Below are 19499 nucleotides of genomic sequence, written 5' to 3' on the forward strand. Positions count from 1 at the left end.
ACAGCCTAGTGGATCTTAGTGCATTTCATGGTCTAATCTCTTAACCTTCCTAAAAAAGAAAGAGATAAAAAAAACATTTTTTTTTTTGGAAATTGTATCTGTGTATGGATTTTAAAAATGTCTTGAAGAGTGATTCAGTTTTTACAAAGTGTTTGAGAAAAACCAAAGGTACCATTTTGACATGACTACCATCTCCTCTCTATAGCTATCGAAGCAAACACTGACTCGATAGAGGATTTGATGCAGAGGTTCCAAGACAGCTTTCGTGTTCCCAATACACCAACCAATGTGTCTCATTACCAGCATGCCTTGCACAGCTCATCGACAGGCCGACGGAGGGTCTCCAGCCACACCAGAGGTAGGACAAAATGACATTTAGTCGTAGGCAGGTTACACGGCAACAGTCAAGTAGTACTAGACTTTGATTGTGTGAAAACACTTTCACGGTTTTATTACATTAAAATACAACATCAAAACATATAAAAAATTTATAAACCTGTACATAAGTATATAATCTCATAGTTGTTTTTTTTATCAAAACAAAAAATAGAAATATTGCCACCTTCTGTTGTTAAAGTATATATTTTGGTTTCTGTTACACTAATTATCAAAACAAACATAATAATTTAATTTATAGTAATTGATGAAGAAACTCATATAGTCATGGGAAATAAGTCCAATGTGGCCAAAGTACAGGATTTTACATATTTAACAAATCTTGGGTTTTGGGGCATAGTTCTTAAACTTCTTCCATTTAAGGCTTTGTCTTTGCTTAGACATGTAATTTGTTGTGTGTGGGTTTATATGTTTGATTTTAGATTAAAATAATTTTAAAAGTTGGTGAAGACCAGATTACTTGTACATTAAAACACTAGAATTATTAGAGAATGAACACATGTTTTACTGGTTTTAAATTAATGTCAACAACTGACATTTTCACGATCAAGTAGACATCCAAATTTAATCCCAACTAGTAAGTGGGCACTAACAGTCAAAGCTTTGAATATTCATATGCGGCTTCCTGGCCTCCCACCTGCCTGTGATGCATTGCTGGCACCAAAAGATTGCGACAATATAAATAGCTTTTTTACTTCAGAGTCTGTACCTGGCATAGCATGATACCTGTAATATCTCACCACTACCACAAGGTGGAAGCAGTTCTTTAGTAGCATAAGAATACTGCTCTTACAGCGGGAGCTTCGGAGTGCTGCATGTGTCTGAACTCGGGTTGACAAGTTGTGATGTTTCTGTCTAGCTTTGTAATTTACTGATATTATCTGGCCTATTTATCAATGCTCTAATTCTGTCCTAGTATTTTTGAGTTCTATCGTAAATTATCAAATGTATTTTTTTGGTGACAATGTCCACATAGTTGAAATTAAGTAATACCGTTTTATTAAATTTATATTACATAGTCTTTGATCGGGAGTTTAAACTAATAAACATATCATCTCTTTAGTCAAATCAAAAAATTTTATTCCTAACCTGTGCCAGCATTAGCTTTTCATTTAAAAGCAATACTTGTGTAGTTTTTCTTAAATGAAGATTTTTACAGCACCTTCTGATACTTTCAGGAATAAGTCCAATGTGCTACTGTTACAGAATGCTAAACATTTAATAATGACAAACAACAGCTTTACAAAAGGGAACGGTTGGATATATGGGAAATGCCTCTCAGGTAAAAGAGCTGCATTGAGCTCGTTTTTAGTTTTTAGTAGATGTGCGGGGGCACATGCTAAAATGGCCCTGCTTCTTCTCAACAGCTCGTTTTAGATTTTGGATACGCTTCTGAACCAGTTTCGTATGAAAGCGAGTGGGTGTCAGGTTGTGGTTGGATTCGCCACATGAGATGAAATTAGAATTCTGATACCAGATAACCAGTGGGCTATTTTGAAAACTTTTAATTTTTTATAACAAATCTACACCATGACAGAACACCCAAACAATAATACAAAATTAGCATTAAGTTTTCAAATTGATGTCAGCCATAGCCATTTTGAAAATGAAGTTGGCATCCAGATTTAATCTGAACTATTGAGGGTGTTTTGTAAGGCAAGGCAAGTTATTTATAAAGTGCATTTTAGCAACAGGAGAATTTAAAGTGCTTTACATGATGAAAAGCAATGTAATTAGCCTGACAAGTTGATGTAGCCTGTAGTCAGTAAATTAACAATGTCAATTGCTGTTGTAGCGAACCTGCTGTGAGCTGTTTTCTTTCTGACAGACATGAGATGGCTGGCTCAGCGGGAAGAGTAGTTGTCTAGTAAACCAAAAGTTGTGTGTTTGATTCAGGTCACATATTGATGTGACAGGACAGAGCTGGGTAAGGCACCTAATCCCAAGTTGCCTACTGATCCGCAGTGTATGAATTGGTGCATGTTTGTGAATGCGAATGTGGCTGTAATGTAAAGCGCCTTGCGCAGTCTGTATGACTAGAAAAGCGCTATATAATTTCAGTCCATTTAGAATTTAAATGCTAACTCTTGTAGATTGTTGGTTAAATACAGAGTTGTTGTTTGTCCTCTGGGATCTGAATCAGTACTGTCTGAGCATTTACTATAATGAATATTTCTAAACAGTATTTTTGTTTAAAGGTAAACTTTTGGAGAATTGCCTTGCTTCAGCCACAACCAGCTAAATATCAGCATGCAGTAAGAAATTGGCGAGGGTGAATGTTATAATTAGTCTGAAATTTACAGGGGTTGGACAATGAAACTGAAACACCTGGTTTTAGACCACAATAATTTATTAGTATGGTGTAGGGCCTCCTTTTGCCACCAATACAGCGTCAATTCGACTTGTAAATGACATATACAAGTCCTGCACTGTGGTCAGAGGGATTTTAAGCCATTCAAATTGCAGGATAGTGGCGAGGTCACTATGTGATACTGGTGAAGGAAAACGTTTCCTGACTCGCTCCTCCAAAACACTCCTAAGTGGCTCAAAAATATTTAGATCTGGTGACTTTGCAGGCCATGGGTGATGTTCAACTTCACTTTCATGTTCATCAAACCAATCTTTCACCAGTCTTGCTGTGTGTATTGGTGCATTGTCATCCTGATACACAGTACCGCCTTAAGGATACAATGTTTGAACCATTGGATGCACATGGTCCTCAAGAATCGGTAGTCCTTGACAGTGACGCGCCCATCTAGCACAAGTATTGGGACAAGGGAATGCCATGATATGGCAGCCCAAACCATCACTGATCCACCCCCATGCTTTACTCTGGGCATACAACAGTCTGGGTGGTACGCTTCTTTGGGTCTTCTCCACACCATAACTCTCCCGGATGTGGGGAAAACAGTAAAGGTGGACTCATCAGAGAACAATACATGTTTCACATTGTCCACAGCCCAAGATATGCGCTCCTTGCACCATTGAAACCGACGTTTGGCATTGGCATGAGTGACCAAAGGTTTGGCTATAGCAGCCCGGCCGTGTATATTGACCCTGTGGAGCTCCCGACGGACAGTTCTGGTGGAAACAGGAGTGTTGAGGTGCACATTTCATTCTGCCGTGATTTGGGCAGCCGTGGTTTTATGTTTTTTGGATGCAATCCGGGTTAGCACCCGAACATCCCTTTCAGACAGCTTCCTCTTGCGTCCACAGTTAATCCTGTTGGATGTGGTTCGTCCTTCTTGGTGGTATGCTGATACTCTTGATACATCACAAAGACTTGCTGTCTTGGTCACAGATGTGCCAGCAAGACGTGCACCAACAATTTGTCCTCTTTTGAACTCTGGTATGTCACCCATAATGTTGTGTGCATTTCAATATTTTGAGCAAAACTGTGCTCTTACCCTGCTAATTGAACCTTCACACTCTGCTCTTACTGGTGCAATGTGCAATCAATGAAGACTGGCTACCAGGCTGGTCCAATTTAGCCATGAAACCTCCCACACTAAAATGGCAGGTGTTTCAGTTTCATTGTCCAACCCCTGTAAATGTAGGCTCAGTGTCGCAATTCAAGTATGCCCATATTCATTTATTCAGTTATAACCATAGCACCACCTAGTGACAGTTCAATGTTTTCTTTTTTTATTAAATGTATTCATAATTAAATTGACTCAAGAAGGATTAAGCTCACACATACTACGCCAATTCAGGCCTAATTAAAGCCATAATCATGCTGGTATAGACAATAGAATGATGCATAAACTGACCACAATAACTTCTAGTTGTCAAAATTCTGCTAATGTTGTTGAAAAAGATGCCATCACAACCCCACGCCCCCCAATATTTTTCTTCTTTTTTGCTTTCACACACTGATTTTTCAGATAATCAAACAATATTTAGCATAACACAAACATTACTGTGTTCTATTTGGCATCATTGATTTTGTACAGGATGTCTCCCATGGATGCCGTTTTTGACCAGACTTTTGCTTATTAAATCATGAACACAGGTTCTAAATGAGGCAAGTGAAGCCAGCAGTTATTTACGATGTTGTTCTTGGTTTTCCTGTGATTTTCTGAATGGCTCGTCGAAGAAGTGAATTCGATCCCAGCTTTCCAATAACTGTTTCTATTTTATTTTTATTTTTTATTCACAGTTATTTAATGATTTAACAAGGGGAGCAATAACGTTTTCATACAGTGCCAGAATGGTTTGACTATCTTTTTACCCATATTAAATAAGACCAAAACTGCATTTTGTATTAACTGAAATTATTGCTGTCTGATAAGACAATTGGTTTTATGTGAAGTATTTAAGTGTGACAAAAATGCTAAAGTGCTAAAAAGCTTTCCCACGCTGTCTGGCTGGTTACTCTAGGTAAATTCCTAATTTGCACTGAAGCCATAAGTTCTGAGTATATTTTTATTATTTATGACCTATCATTGTAACAGATAAAATTAAAATTTTTGTTTTATATTTTAAATAATATAACATAATTCTTGCACTTGTTTTTATTAAAGCTTATGTAGACCTCACACCATATTGTCACATTGGTGTTGACAGAGTCTTAATATTTATGCTTCTTAAACAATATACCATACTATTTGTAGCAAACGTTAAATCGGTGCTTTTTCCTGATTAGTGTAATTAAATGAACTTTATTCCTTAAAATCTCCTAGAAATGGTATATAATGACTGCTCCTTATGATACCTGTGACTCTGCATGTCTACAAAACTATTTATTCAAAAACCTGATGAGTCATTTCAGTCAGCGACATTAGGTAGGGTAAGGTAAGGTAAGGTTATTTATGTTGGACCACTTGTTTGCTGAATATTGGACCATTTGCACGTTGCTGGATAGCCTGTCCTACAAAACCCAGCGGCCACTGCGGCTGATATGATGGGGCCGTCCCAGGTGTGACGTCACAGAAGGTAATATAGGAAGGCGAACGTTTGAAAGAAGCGCTTTCACGTTGGATACCGTACCAACATCTGAAGCATCTCTCTCTGGAGAAGAAAGCCCACAAGGATTTTCATTTATTTCTCCCCATGGGCCAACAAAAAATTCATGAAAGAGGTTTCTGGAATAAGAAGGCCAGAAATTTCACTTTGCCGATCGAAGACGTGAGTTTAACACGTAACCAGAAAACCACGGAGTTTCAAGGAGACGCAACTTTCCCTCCTTGTTTTGTACCAGTCGACTATTGATGGTCCGTCATAATTTTTTTTACCTTTCTGCCATGGAGGCCCCCAAGGAAGAAAACGGACTCCTTGGTTGAGTATCCACGGATGCGTGGAACTCTTCAACCCCTTTCTCTCTCTCACTCGCTGCCCCAGAAGGAAGATTTCAACAAGTAAAATCCACCTTTTATTTTTATTTCTTTATTAGGAATAGCATGGGCAGGGTAGAGTAGGATTGTTAGGGCAATTAGAATCGCCACTTATAGTCTGATGTGTTTCTGAATTGTATGTGCATGCAACATAGTATTGAAACTTTCATGTGCTGTGTTGATTTCTGAGGCTGCCGTGTCTCGCAAGTTTGTGTCTGTTGGGATTATAAATCTGAGAATATTGTTTAATATTTAATATTAATATTTTATCAAATAATATTTTGGTCTGTTAAGGGTTGTCCTGTGAATACCAGCCCAGTAAGGCGATGGTATTAGGACAAAATAGAAAGGTGTGAGACGAGCTCTGACATTATTGAACAGCATAAACTCTGCACACACATGGAATGAATTCACACAATTTCTTAAAATACAAGAATTTATTAACAAAAATAAGTCAACTCAAAGTCAAACATATTTCAATCAACAAACTCTTTACTATGCTAAAACAATCCAACTAAAAACTACCAAGCAGAATTAAAGAATAGGGAAGACTAATGGGCTATGTACAATATAAACAAGTTGATTAAAGATGATTGGAACTATGACCAAAAGAGTGATGCAACATTACCATGCAATGTTTATGTTTGAGAACCAAGGATTATCTTGAAGAATCTAGAAATTAAGTTAAGTTAGTCTTGGAACTAACTTAGGCAATAATCAGCAAACGTTTAGACAACCATTCACAATGCAAGATCAGATAAAATATTATTTTAATAAAATAATGTTTTAAATAATGATCTGCTGAATAAAACCAACCTTCTGGATGACCCTTTCTCAACGGTGTCTCATTAGCTGCCTTTATTTATGAAAATAATATTTGAAGAAATATTATTTTGGGAATATTTTGGAAAGAGCCAAATCTTTCTGGAGAAATGGGGCTTAATGGTTTTTACTTAGTTATCAAATTTAGGGAAATTTGGTTAGGGACGCATTATTTACTGGATTGAAAATTAAACCTTTCTGGGTAAATATTAATTAGCAGCAAGCACATGTCCTTAGCTGTTAGCAGTTAAGCTAACAAAGAAGCTGCTAGCTTAGCACCAGATTCAAACACACACCTTTAAAAATACCGTTAATAAAAGGGTTAAAATGCATAAGCGCTTCTGTTTAAAATCACCCTTCAAGTAAAGTTTGTCTTAACTTTAAAAACACACAAAGAACACAACCAGAGCACGTGTCCTGCAGATAGTCTGCTAGCACCAAGATTGCTGAGTTCAACACAAACAAAACCAAACTTCATAAAATGAAAAACGTTTAGATCATTTCAATCTAAATCACTTCTATATTATTCTGCTCTGCCCAAACCTAACCTCTGACCATGCTGAGGAGTTGTCCGGGTGATGACGAAGTTTGAAGAAGGTATCCACAGTGAACAATAGTTAGTTACAGCTAACCTCCTTAGCTGTGGGAATGGCGGCTGTTCTGTCGGCCGGCCTGTGAACAAACGGTTAGCTTCTAGCTAACCTCCGTGGCTGTGGATGAAAGATGGCCCATTCTGTCCGCTAACCATACTGCACGTTACCGTTACCACGGTGATGGGGTCTCTGCTGTCTTCCTTCCAGACTGGAAGACCTCTCCGCTCGGCTTCATAGAGACCGCTTCTCTGTAGGGAACTTCTCTGGGACAGTTTGCTTCTGCAGGCCTCAGAGAGAAGAGGGCGGATGTAGCAACAGCTGTGCTTTTATTTGGGCAGTGGCGTCACAGGAAGTCCACAGTTATCCCGTTTCCTGGCTGTGCCGGAAGAAGGTTAATGCACTTTATTTTGAAAAGTTCCAGAATAGTTCGTACTGGAATTTTAATGTTGAAATCCATGGCTGGGTCCCAACATGTCTTTACCGTGCGAACACCTGAGCGCAGGTGCGCAGTAGAACTGAACTGCTATAATAGGCTTATAGTGAAATTCTACCATTTTCTTTGTCTTCAGTTTAATGTCTTACTAGCTTGCCGGCAAAAGTTTTATAACCCTTTGTGTGCGCTGACCCCCGCTCAGAGTTGGGGGATGCTTTATGACCTAGTATAACTGAGTTACAGTTTGGGAGGGGCAATCTCAAACTCCGTTCAACACCATATTCCCTTGTCATATTATCACTTTTGCCATAACTGCTGGTTGATTCCATACACACCCACTGCTGTTTTGCTTTATTTTGTTTAGTTAGATATTTTACCCTTTTGTGTAGAACTCTGCATGTTTGAGTAGGTGAAGATTATTGGATCGAAGAGTTGATTGTATGAGGCTGATTGGTTTAATACATTTTCACGTAGATAAAGAGAAGGTGTTTTGTGTTTTATTTGTGCAAGAGTGATTTGTCATTCAAAATAAGGTTAAAGTTCCACATGTTTTGGCAGAAACGGTTGATTAAACAGTGACATCTCTGGTAATAGTTATCAATTATTACTGAGTATTTAATGCTTGTGATTATCAATGGTGTTGAGCCACAATTACAACACCAGAAGACATCTCTGGTTTCGATTCATAAATGAGGATTTTTGGTTAAGAAATTAATTTTCTCAAATTATGATTGTTAATTATAATTATTGATAAATATTAATTAATCAATAATCATAATCCCAACATTTATATCGCGCTTTTCAGTAACGAGACACTCAAAGCGCTGTACATACAATTACAATACAATCACAAAGAAAATAAACACAGATACAGACACAAAAAACCAAATCAAATGATACTACAATCCTTCTAAGAAATCTAAAAATCTATGAATCCTTCTGAGAAATCTAAAAATCTCTGGCCAACATTACACTAACACAGAAAACATTAATAATCCTTTGGGTTTTACTGGTAAGAGCTGGTTCTAAACCAATCTTTCTAAAGAGGTAATTATATCATTAAGTCCTCTATGTAGGGGAAAGCATCTTGTGCTAAGAGAGAATGATCCTTGGGTTCGCTGGTATAAATGCAGTTGTAGTCCAATAATAACAGTCATTTGCGTCCATTGAAATTTAAGTAATCACTGAGTTCTAACTAAGGAAGCTGAGTCACTGGTGTAAAAATAGCTTTTGTTCAATTTTTTAAGAAATTAGTATTATTTTCCTTTCACTGGTACATCTAAAAATCTATGAAAAGGAGAAGAAGTGAAGAAATAAAATCCACATTTAGGTAAAAAATAAGGAGCATGGGAAAGCAACACACATAAGCAAAGATTTTGCAGGGGCATGGTGGACTCGTGAGGGTGCCAATATTTAAGTATGATCATGTGTGCAAAGAATTACACTGTCAACACTGATGAAGGTGCCATTGTCCTTGAAAAAGAGATGGAAGTTTTATCAAACGGCCATACAGTTCAGTTCACAGATGAGGGGGGTTGCTGGGGCAGAGCGTCGTGTTTACAGAACATCCAGGAGAAATGTTTTGATAAGAAGCCTGTGAAGGCCGTATCGGAGCGCCTGAATTAGATAAACAATAAATGTTTTGGTTCAGGCCGGCTGTGATTTTCCGCCTGCCTTCAAAGTCTTACTGGCATTCTCAATTTCAAATCCAAATAGCCACATTTCTGGTACTTTCAGTAGATCTTTCTCCAAGATTAAATCATATCACCTTTGAGTCCGGGAAATGCAGCCAGCCTGCGATTCTGTTCAAGGATCACGTCCAGCTTGCGATTCTGCTCTCTTAACGTATCAGTCTGAGTGCTGAGAGCTCTAAAGATACCTTTCTCCCTGACACTTTGGTCCTTTGTGTCCTCTGACCTGGATGAAACTAAATACAAGACAATTCTGGGGAATCCCAGGCAGCATTGCTGTGTTTTGAACAGCTGCCGATGTTTTACAAATCTTTCGATAAGCCAGGTAACCGCCAACTCCAAAAAGCAGAAATCCTGTTATCAGAAAGCCAATTATGTACAAATCTTCCACGTCCTTGACTGACATTGTTGTCAGGCACACAATCATCCACTGCTGCCAGAAATCCATTGTGTATCCGGAGAAGAACGTCCCGTCTGGACAAGAGGGTTCCCCTTTACCCTGTCTTCCCGTCAAGAAAATTTGATCAATTGAGAGGCCAGCTGACCAAATCCATAATGAACAAATTAGGAGGATATGCGAACAGAGGCTCTAAGAAAAACAGACAAAAAGCTGAAGTAGGGCAAAAAATGGGGGAGGATCAAGGAGAGAGTGAAAAAGCGTCTGACCTCACCGAGAGCAGAAGAAAAAATTAGTGACATACCTGCAACATTAATTTCAGTCACATATGCTGTAAAAATACAGTCTGTGTCATTGGACGTGCTATTATGACCACAGATGAAATTCATATTACTTGTGCTAAGCAATTTGACATTATAGTTGGTTTGGTGGAAAAAGTCCATGATGTAACCTAAATCTGTGCTGTATAATGCTATACATTATTGATGCAGTTTACAAGAAGCTATAAAAGGTACATGATCTGGATAATTTAAGATACTTTCAGTAATATACATTATTGTCAATTTGTTTTCTGCTTTTCTAAATGGTTTACTTTGTAAAACTATTTATTGGTCAGCTTTATATTTCTCTTGGTTAGTATGGTTTATTTTGACAAGCATTTTTTGCTAAACATATATATTTTTTTATCATCAAAGTATTAATCTAGGGTAGAATGGTTTACAAACTGAAAGGGTGTCAGAACAACTATACATGATCTTGTGACATGGTTCAAAGCTGCAGAGTTCCCTGCAATTTACATCTAACACTAATAAAAGAAAAATAGTTGAGGCTTTCAATTAAATTTTGCATTTGAGCAATCTACCTGTAATATAGGCCAACAGTTTTCCTGCTCTATGATTTTGCTGTCATGAAACTACAGAGGTTTCAGGAACAGACCGATCTGGCTTATGATTACTGTTTTATAAATGGTCATCTTGCTAACACCTGAAAGTTTGTTTAAAATAAAGGCTGCCTCAAAATGGAATAATAACAGTAATCATTGCAACTGCATGCCAGATTCATACATTGTAAAACATTTTACCAAACCACAAGGCTGTTTAGTGCAATTTCTTTATTGCCAAGCCACCATTATTACACTACTGTATAATAAAAATGTCAAAAAGGCCATTATTTCTCCAGTAACTGATGACTAATATAGTAAATTATAGCATCTTAAAACCCTATGATTGCCACATTGCAGCATTGCAGCAGGCAATAGTTCTAAAATTAGTTTTAATATATTTTTCTACTTTGCACATTTCTTAATTACAGAAATATTAAAGTGGAGAATTTTATGCAAGTCCTGGTAAAGTGGAAGAATGAAAGTAAAAACAGCTGCACACAGTCAATATTTTTTTGTGTGATTAAAAAAGATTACATAAAGAGTAATAAGGATATTTTAGAGTAATAGAATAATAAGAGACATTTTAGGATAAACATTTTTTCTGGTTTTAAGTTTGCAACTGCATTTATGGTTCCAGTAAACTTTTTGTAAGCAACTTTTAATTTCAAAAAAATTAATGATGTTTCCTGGTTCTCCTGGTAAGTAGCCCAGCTCACATGGTTTTATTGTTTTTTGTTCTCCTTACTAAGTATTTTCTTTAAAGTACATCTGTGGTTCCCCAAAACATGTGTCGCTCTAGCCTACCATAAAGACAAAAACAACAAGCACACAGTTTCACACTTTTACAGAACAATACCACCATTTGCACACTTGTTGTTTGGTAACATGTTGATGGTGTGTGGCAATGCTATCTAGGAGTTAACAGACCAATATTGACAACACAAGCAGCTGGCATGTCTGCACAAGAGGAAATGTATCGGTGTCAGTGTGGGAGAGACAACAGTAGGTAGTTGTATGATGTATGGGGCGTCAACATCCAGCAGCACACAGCAATTTAAAAAAAAAATTCTTTTTTTTTCTTTAAAACCTCTGGGGTAGAGGAAAAAACTTCTGCTAATGGCCCATCACTGAACCTTAGTGATGTCTGTGCTGTACGTTGTCCATGAATTTTTGCAGTAACAGGAAAAAGAGCATTTTTTTAATAATAATAATTCTCACATTAAGACATATTTGTTTAGTGTCTAACATTCAGTTGAAATTACAACAACTACAACAAAGGTAATGGTTAAACATATTAACAGATATATTACAAAAAATTAGAAGTGAGTATTCAGTAAGATTCAACCTGGCACAGCAGTTCTGCCCCATCAGCAAAACACTGCAGCTGTTCACATACAGTACAGTTCTTCTAGTGTCCCCATACCTACATATAGAAATATGCTCTGTGGCAACATTCCTTACTCCCTACTCATCATATATTGTCCTAGTTTTTGTATCACCATCATATACCTGAAGCCTCAAACTGTTGATTCATGCATAAATAATAATAATAATGTTTGCTAACAAACATTTGATAACCAAAAGTACAATTAACATTGAAACTATAATATGTCGACCTATTTATGTTCAATAAAGGTTAGCTAGATATTTTTAGCCTGTGGAGTTTATGTCTTTTCGTGTGCTAGCTTGGTGGAGTACTGGTGTTTGATGTTTTGCAACAAGTGCTTCGACAACCTTACGGTTAATATTCGTTTTTTTTCCTTGTTTAATGAATGCTTTGAAGTAGCACATGAAAGCATAAACTAGTGTTGTTTTGTGTGCTTTTTGTGCTTGTGTGTCTAAAGGGGAGACGGCAAGAGGGTTTGTGTTGTAGAGCTCAGTTTCACTTTTAGTCATCTTCAGTTATTGGTGCAGACCAAACACAGCGATTGCAGCTGTTGGTTTGCAGCCCCCAGGCATCTCTTCAGTACAACATGCCATACATATGATGTTCTGCCAAGCTGGAACAGTTTTTTTTTTTTTTTTCTGTGGGAACTGTAGTGAGACGGGAGAGTAGAGCTCCTCAATCAGGGAGAAATCTTAATCTTAATTATGCTGGTTGATATTGAAATCACACAATCATATTTAACACGTTCACTCGGTATTTTGGAAACTATTGCATCTAAAGAATGCAAAAATGCAGCTCTTTGTGGAACCTGATAGCATAATGCTTTTGCATGTTTGTTCCTGATGTTGCTGACTACTGGTTACTAGTGCAGGGACTTATGGATCTTTGAAGGGAGCCAAATCTTCAGGATCCGTTCACTTCAAAGAGCCGTTCAAAAGAGCCGTTTTTGAAAATGTACATATTTCGACAAACAAGCAATTTTACCATTAATATAGTGTTTAATATATTATTTTTTGGGAAACCTGGCATGTGTGGGTGAAATTTAAAACTAAAACTAAATCATCTGTATTAAGTAATATGAAAAGTTTTATTTAAAAGTTGCAAAATAGAACCACAGTATGTGCATGCAAAAAATCTCTTTATGTATGTATTTTCCATAAAAGTAAGTATAAAATATTAAAACATAAATATCAAATACCTATGTAGTCCTTTACTATATGTGCTGTGTGCATTAACAAAATAAAGAAATAAAGTAAAATAAAATTGAAGAGAAAAAAGTGAACTTGGGTTGCTTTGGGAGAAATAAAAATCCTCCTGCACCATTAAATATAAATATTAAGGCAACACACTAATGGTAAACAACACTTAACTGGAAACACAAACCAAATAAAGTGAGCAAACTTTTTGTTGCACCAAGCCTTCGAAGCACACTGTGACCATCTTCCTCCTCCTCTCTCTCACTGAACCCAGCCTGCGTCAGCATCGCAATCAGGTCGCACTCAGCGCCGCGCTCAGTGCCGCACTCCTTGCCATCATGACACGTGACAAAAACAAACCGTGAGCAATGAGCATGTGCGCTGTATGCTCATATCTACCCCATTTTGTTTTTGTATGTAATCACCTTAATAATATAACATAATTTAAAATTAAATTAAACTGCAAATCAAAGAACCGCTCTCAATAATTAAGACTCGAGTCCTATCATTCAAGGTAAGGAGCTGTTCAAAGAATCAATTCATACGTGAAAGTCAAATCACTATTGTTTACCACTGTGAACACCAAACCTACCAATGGATCTGCTTTTAATATTTACTATCTTTTAAATACTTTCAAGTTAAATAAAAGAGTTTTCTTTAGTTTTGTGTAATTGCCAAATAATTAATTGACCTTTAAATGCACATCTGTCAAAAAACAAATGGAAAGATGTTAAAATACAAAATGAGAATAAGAGCACAGAGATAAGTTTTAAAAATTAAGTAATGACTTAGTAATATTTCTGTCTCATTTATTGATCAGTTATTGGATACGTTTTCTCGTTTTTATTTGTTGCATTCAGTGGCACATTAATTCATTTGTTTAACTATTTATAGTAATTCTTTCTTAAAGTGCCTGTGACATCAAATTTTTATGATAATTCCAATAACATTTATGGAAAGGAGACATTAATAAAATATTTCAAAAAGTGAATTCATGCAGCTGAAATGAACAGTTGCTGAGATATATGGACATAATTTTCAATTAAAAAAAAGCACTTCCAGACTACTCCTTTGCACTGTTTTACGACGTAGAAGGGGAACCTCGGCCTGTAAACTGACCACTGCTACAATGGCTGTCAACACAGACACTGATATTTCTTTAGATATATTTCAGTCACTATCAAAGAGAGACGAAGCAGAGTCAGAAAAAGAAAGTCAACATTCATCAGATGGCAGAGCAAAAGTGCTGCGACATGGGGACGGACATCCAATTCTCTATTTTTGACGGATGCTGGAGAACGGCTGTAGTCAAAATGCATGAATCATACCACACCACTTGGAAACAGAACAAACGCAATATCCGTATTTTCAGAATATTTCACTGTAGACTGACTAAATCTCGCTATATCAATAAGTACTCGCATATATTTATATATGCACGTTTATACACTGCCTGGCCAAAAAAAAAGTTGCCACCTGGATTTAACTAATCAAATAGGTACGAGCCTCCCATTGGATAATTATTGCATGGGCAATTATGTTTCAGCTGGCACCAAGTTATTTAACTCCAACTGGTGCAATGAGTTGCTTCTCATTTCTTAAACAATCATGTCGAAAGACACATCCCGTGGTCATGGAAAAGATGTCAGTCTGTTTTGGAAAGGTCAAATCATTGGCATGCATCAAGGAGAGAAAACATCTAAGGAGAATGCAGAAACTACCAAAGCTGGGTTAAGAACTGCCATAGGCATTATTAAAAACTGGAAGGACAGTGGGGACCCATCGTCTTCGAGGAAGAAATTTGGCTGGAAAAAAATCCTAAATGATTGCGGTGTGTGGTCACTTAAATTTTTTGTGAAATCAAGTCGAAAAAAAAAAAAACGAAAGTAGAACTCTGGGCTATGTTTTATAGTGAAAGTAAGAGCATCTCCACATGCACAATGTGAAGAGAACTCAAGGGATTGGGACTGAACAGCTGTGTAGCCTTAAGAAACCACTAATCAGTGAGGCTAACTGGAAAAAGGGCTTCAATTTGATAGGGAGCATAAAGATTGGACTCCATTGGACGCAATGGAAGAAGGTCACATGGTCTGATGAGTCCAGATTTACCCTGTTCCAGAGTGATGGGCGCATCAGGATAAGTAGAGAGGCAGGTGAAGTGATGCACCCATCATGCCTAGTGCCTACTGTACAAGTCTGTGGGGGCAGTGCTATGATCTAGGGTTGCTGCAGTTGGTCAGGTCTGGGTTCAGCAACAGTATGTGTTCAAAGAATGAGGACAGCTGACTACTTGAATATACTGAATGACCAGGTTATTCCATCAATGGATTTTTCTTCCCTGATGGCACGGGCATATTCCAAGATGACAATGCCAGGATTTATCAGGCTTGAATTGTGAAAGAGTGGTTCAGGGAGCATGAGACATCATTCTCACACATGGATTGGCCACCACAGAGTCCAGACCTTAACCCCATTGAGAATCTTCGGGATGTGCTGGAGAAGGCTTTGCGTAGCGGTCAGACTCTACCATCATCAATGCAAGATCTTGGTGAAAAAATAATGCAACACTGGGTGGTAATAAATCGTGTGACACTGCAGTAGCTAATCGAAAAAATGCAACAGCGAATGTGTGGCATAATCAAAGCTAAAGGCAATCCAACAAAATATTAGTGTGTGACCTTTTTTTTTGAGTGGCAACTGTTTTTTTTTTGGCCAGGCAGTGTATTAGCAGTTGTTTACATGAAATAAATTAGTTCAGTAATGCACCAAACTAAGCAACAAATATAGGTTCTCTGCACTCCGTACTCAGCCATTGTAGAAGAAAATAAAGGAAAATATTTTGATGCATAAAATGAAAAAGAAAGCAGTTTAGCTGGTTTTACTTCTACAGGATGAGTTGTTTTGGACTTGCTTCCTCATTTATCACTGACTCTTATTGTGTGATCTGGCCATGGTTCTTGGAGTTCCTCTGGGCTTCACAGTGGGTCGGATATATATATATATATATATATATATATATATATATATATATGTATATATATATACAGTACAGACCAAACGTTTGGACACACCTTCTCATTCAAAGAGTTGTCTTTATTTTCATGACAATGAATATTGTAGCTTCACACTGAAGGCATCAAAACTATGAATTAACACGTGGAATTATATACTGAACAAAAAAGTGTGAAACAACTGAAAATATGTCTTATATTCTAGGTTCTTCAAAGTAGCCAACTTTTGCTTTGATTACTGCTCCACACACTATTGGCATTCTGTTGATGAGCTTCAAGACGTGGTCACCTGAAATGGTTTTCACTTCACAGGTGTGCCCTGTCATGTTTAATAAGGGGGATTTCAAGCCTTATAAATGGGGTTGGGACCATCAGTTGTGTTGTGCAGGAGGTGGATACAGTACACAGCTGATAGTGCTACTGAATAGACTGTTAGAATTTGTATTATGGCAAGAAAAAAGCAGCTAAGTAAAGAAAAACGAGTGGCCATCATTACTTTAAGAAATGAAGGTCAGTCAGTCCGAACAATTTGGAAAACTTTGAAAGTGTCCCCAAGTGCAGTCGCAAAAACCATCAAGCGCTACAAAGAAACTGGCTCACATGAGGACCGCCCCAGGAAAGAAGACCAAGAGTCACCTCTGCTGCGGACAATAATTTCATCCGAGTCACTAGCCTCAGAAATCGCAGGTTAACAGCAGCTCAGATTATAGAACAGGTCAATGCCACACAGAGTTCTAGCAGCAGACACATCTCTAGAACAACTGTTAAGAGGAGACTGTGTGAATCAGGCCTTCATGGTAGAATAGTTGCTAGGAATCCAGTGCTGAGGACAGGCAACAAGAAAAAGAGACTTGTTTGGGCTAAAGAACAGAAGGAATGGACGTTAGACCAGTGGACATCTGTGCTTTGGTCTGATGAGTCCAAGTTTGAGATCTTTGGTTCCAACCACCATGTCTTTGTGCGGCGCCTGGTTCTGAAGCATGGAGGAGGAGCTGTGATGGTGTGGGGGTGCTTTGCTGGTGACACTGTTGGGGATTTATTCAAAATTGAAGGCATACCGAACCAGCATGGCTACCACAACATCTTGCAGTAGCATGCTATTGCATCCAGTTTGCGTTTAGTTGGACCATCATTTATTTTTCAACAGGACAATGACTCCAAACACACCTCCAGGCTGTGTAAGGGCTATTTGACCAAGAAGGAGAGTGATGGGGTGCTGCGCCAGATGACCTGGCCTCCACAGTCACCGGACCTGAACCCAATCGAGATGGTTTGGAGTGAGCTAGACCGCAGAGTGAAGGCAAAAGGGCCAACAAGTGCTAAGCATCTCTGGGAATTCCTTCAAGACAGTTGGAAAACCATTTCAGGTGACTACCTCTTGAAGCTCATCAACAGAATGCCAAGAGTGTGCGGAGCAGTAATCAAAGCAAAAGGTGGCTACTTTGAAGAACCTAGAATATAAGACATATTTTCAGTTGTTTCACACTTTTTTTTCAGTATATTATTCCACATGTGTTAATTCATAGTTTTGATGCCTTCAGTGTGAAGATACAATATTTATAGTCATGAAAATAAAGAAAACTCTTTGAATGAGAAGGTGTGTCCAAACGTTTGGTCTGTACTGTATATACAGGGGTTGGACAATGAAACTGAAACACCTGTCATTTTAGTGTGGGAGGTTTCATGGCTAAATTGGACCAGCCTGGTAGCCAGTCTTCATTGATTGCACATTGCACCAGTAAGAGCAGAGTGTGAAGGTTCAATTAGCAGGGTAATAGCACAGTTTTGCTCAAAATATTGAAATTCACACAACATTATGGGTGACATACCAGAGTTCAAAAGAGGACAAATTGTTGGTGCACGTCTTGCTGGTGCATCTGTGACCAAGACAGCAAGTCTTTGTGATATATAAAGAGTATCAGCATACCACCAAGAAGGACGAACCACATCCAACAGGATTAACTGTGGACGCAAGAGGAAGCTGTGTGAAAGGGATGTTCTGGTGCTAATCCGGATTGTATCCAAAAAACATAAAACCACGGCTGCCCAAATCACGGCAGAATTAAATGGGCACCTTAACTCTCCTGTTTCCACCAGAACTGTCTGTCGGGAGCTCCACAGGGTCAATATACATGGCCAGGCTGCTATAGCCAAACCTTTGGTCACTCATGCCAATGCCAAACGTCGATTTCAATGGTGCAAGGAGTGCAAATCTTGGGCTGTGGACAATGTGAAACATGTATTGTTCTCTGATGAGTCCACCTTTACTGTTTTCCCCACATCCAGGAGAGTTACGGTGTGGAGAAGCCCCAAAGAAGCGTACCACCCAGACTGTTGCATGCCCATAGTGAAGCATGGGGGTGGATCAGTGATGGTTTGGGCTGCCATATCATGGCATTCCCTTGGCCCAATACTTGGGCTAGATGGGCGCGTCACTGCCAAGGACTACCGAACCATTCTTGAGAACTATGTGCATCCAATGGTTCAAACCCGTCCCATCCCGGGTTCGGGTCCCAGACTCGGTGACCTTTGCCGTATGTCTCCCCCTCTCTCTTGCCACTACTGTCTGCCTACTGTTGAAAAATGAAAAATAAAGGCCTCTGGTGCTGAAAAAAATATCTTTAAAATTTGACCGCAGAGAGTAGAGACTTGAAAAGTATCGCAAAACAATGACTTAGTCCCACCTCTGTCAATAGCTCAACAGATGGTTAATGTGCTTAATATGACCACCTATATTGCTCTTGTTAGCCTCTGTCTGTGTGAGGTTGCTCTGTTAGATGGATTCCTCGTGTACAGCTAATTATCCATTGACATAAAGCAGCTCTTGCTTGTTATGCTTATTTTATCTATTGCTGTTTTCGCACTAGCTGTATAAGAAGTAAAAGGATGTCAACAAGCTCTTTGTTGACTTTTTATCTGTTTCTTCAATTGCTTGGTTACAGTGTTGGTTCTATAGTATGATATCTACAAAACCCCTGGGCATACAGCAGAGCACATATTTAATTAATGATGTGTCTATTCAGTGTTTTGTGAGGCTAAGCAGTGACATTGGGCAAACCTCCAAACTCCAAATATCTGTTGTGAAGTCAAAAACATTTGCATTAGATATCATACATGCAAGTCTTGTCAACCTTTTTTTATCCAGAATAGGAAGCAGTGTGCCTGCTATACAGTGTTAATAAGGGAACATTGCTTCAGACACTGCAAAAGGTGACAAAACCTATATTCTCCACCACAGTTATTGTTTGGTCATCCAGAGTGGATTGTTCTGTTGCTTTGGAGAAACTGTATTAGGTGCAGCTGAAATAAAACCAAAGATCGTAGAGGGACAACAGAGGTCTGAGGTCTACAGTCAGC

The 19499-nt window shown here is 38.2% G+C and overlaps 1 protein-coding gene across 6 annotated transcripts in view; it reads left to right on the forward strand.

Moving 5' to 3' along the window:
• LOC124872311 (astrotactin-2-like) overlaps nucleotides 1-19499 on the forward strand; it is a 513868-nt gene that overhangs the window by 178950 nt on the left and 315419 nt on the right. For 5 of the 6 annotated variants that reach the window (XR_007039251.1, XR_007039252.1, XM_047372151.1 and 2 more), the window contains exon 4: nucleotides 206-358. The exons of the other annotated variant lie outside the window; for it this stretch is intronic. Coding sequence is in view for 3 of the 5 variants with exons in the window: in XM_047372151.1 (XP_047228107.1) it covers nucleotides 206-358 (153 nt within the window). In the remaining 2 variants the exon portion in view is untranslated. The remainder of the gene's footprint in view (nucleotides 1-205; nucleotides 359-19499) is intronic. 6 annotated transcript variants of the gene reach the window in all.

Source organism: Girardinichthys multiradiatus, chromosome 8 (assembly GCF_021462225.1).
Source record: "Girardinichthys multiradiatus isolate DD_20200921_A chromosome 8, DD_fGirMul_XY1, whole genome shotgun sequence".
In the NCBI taxonomy this organism is placed as follows: Eukaryota; Metazoa; Chordata; class Actinopteri; order Cyprinodontiformes; family Goodeidae; genus Girardinichthys; species Girardinichthys multiradiatus.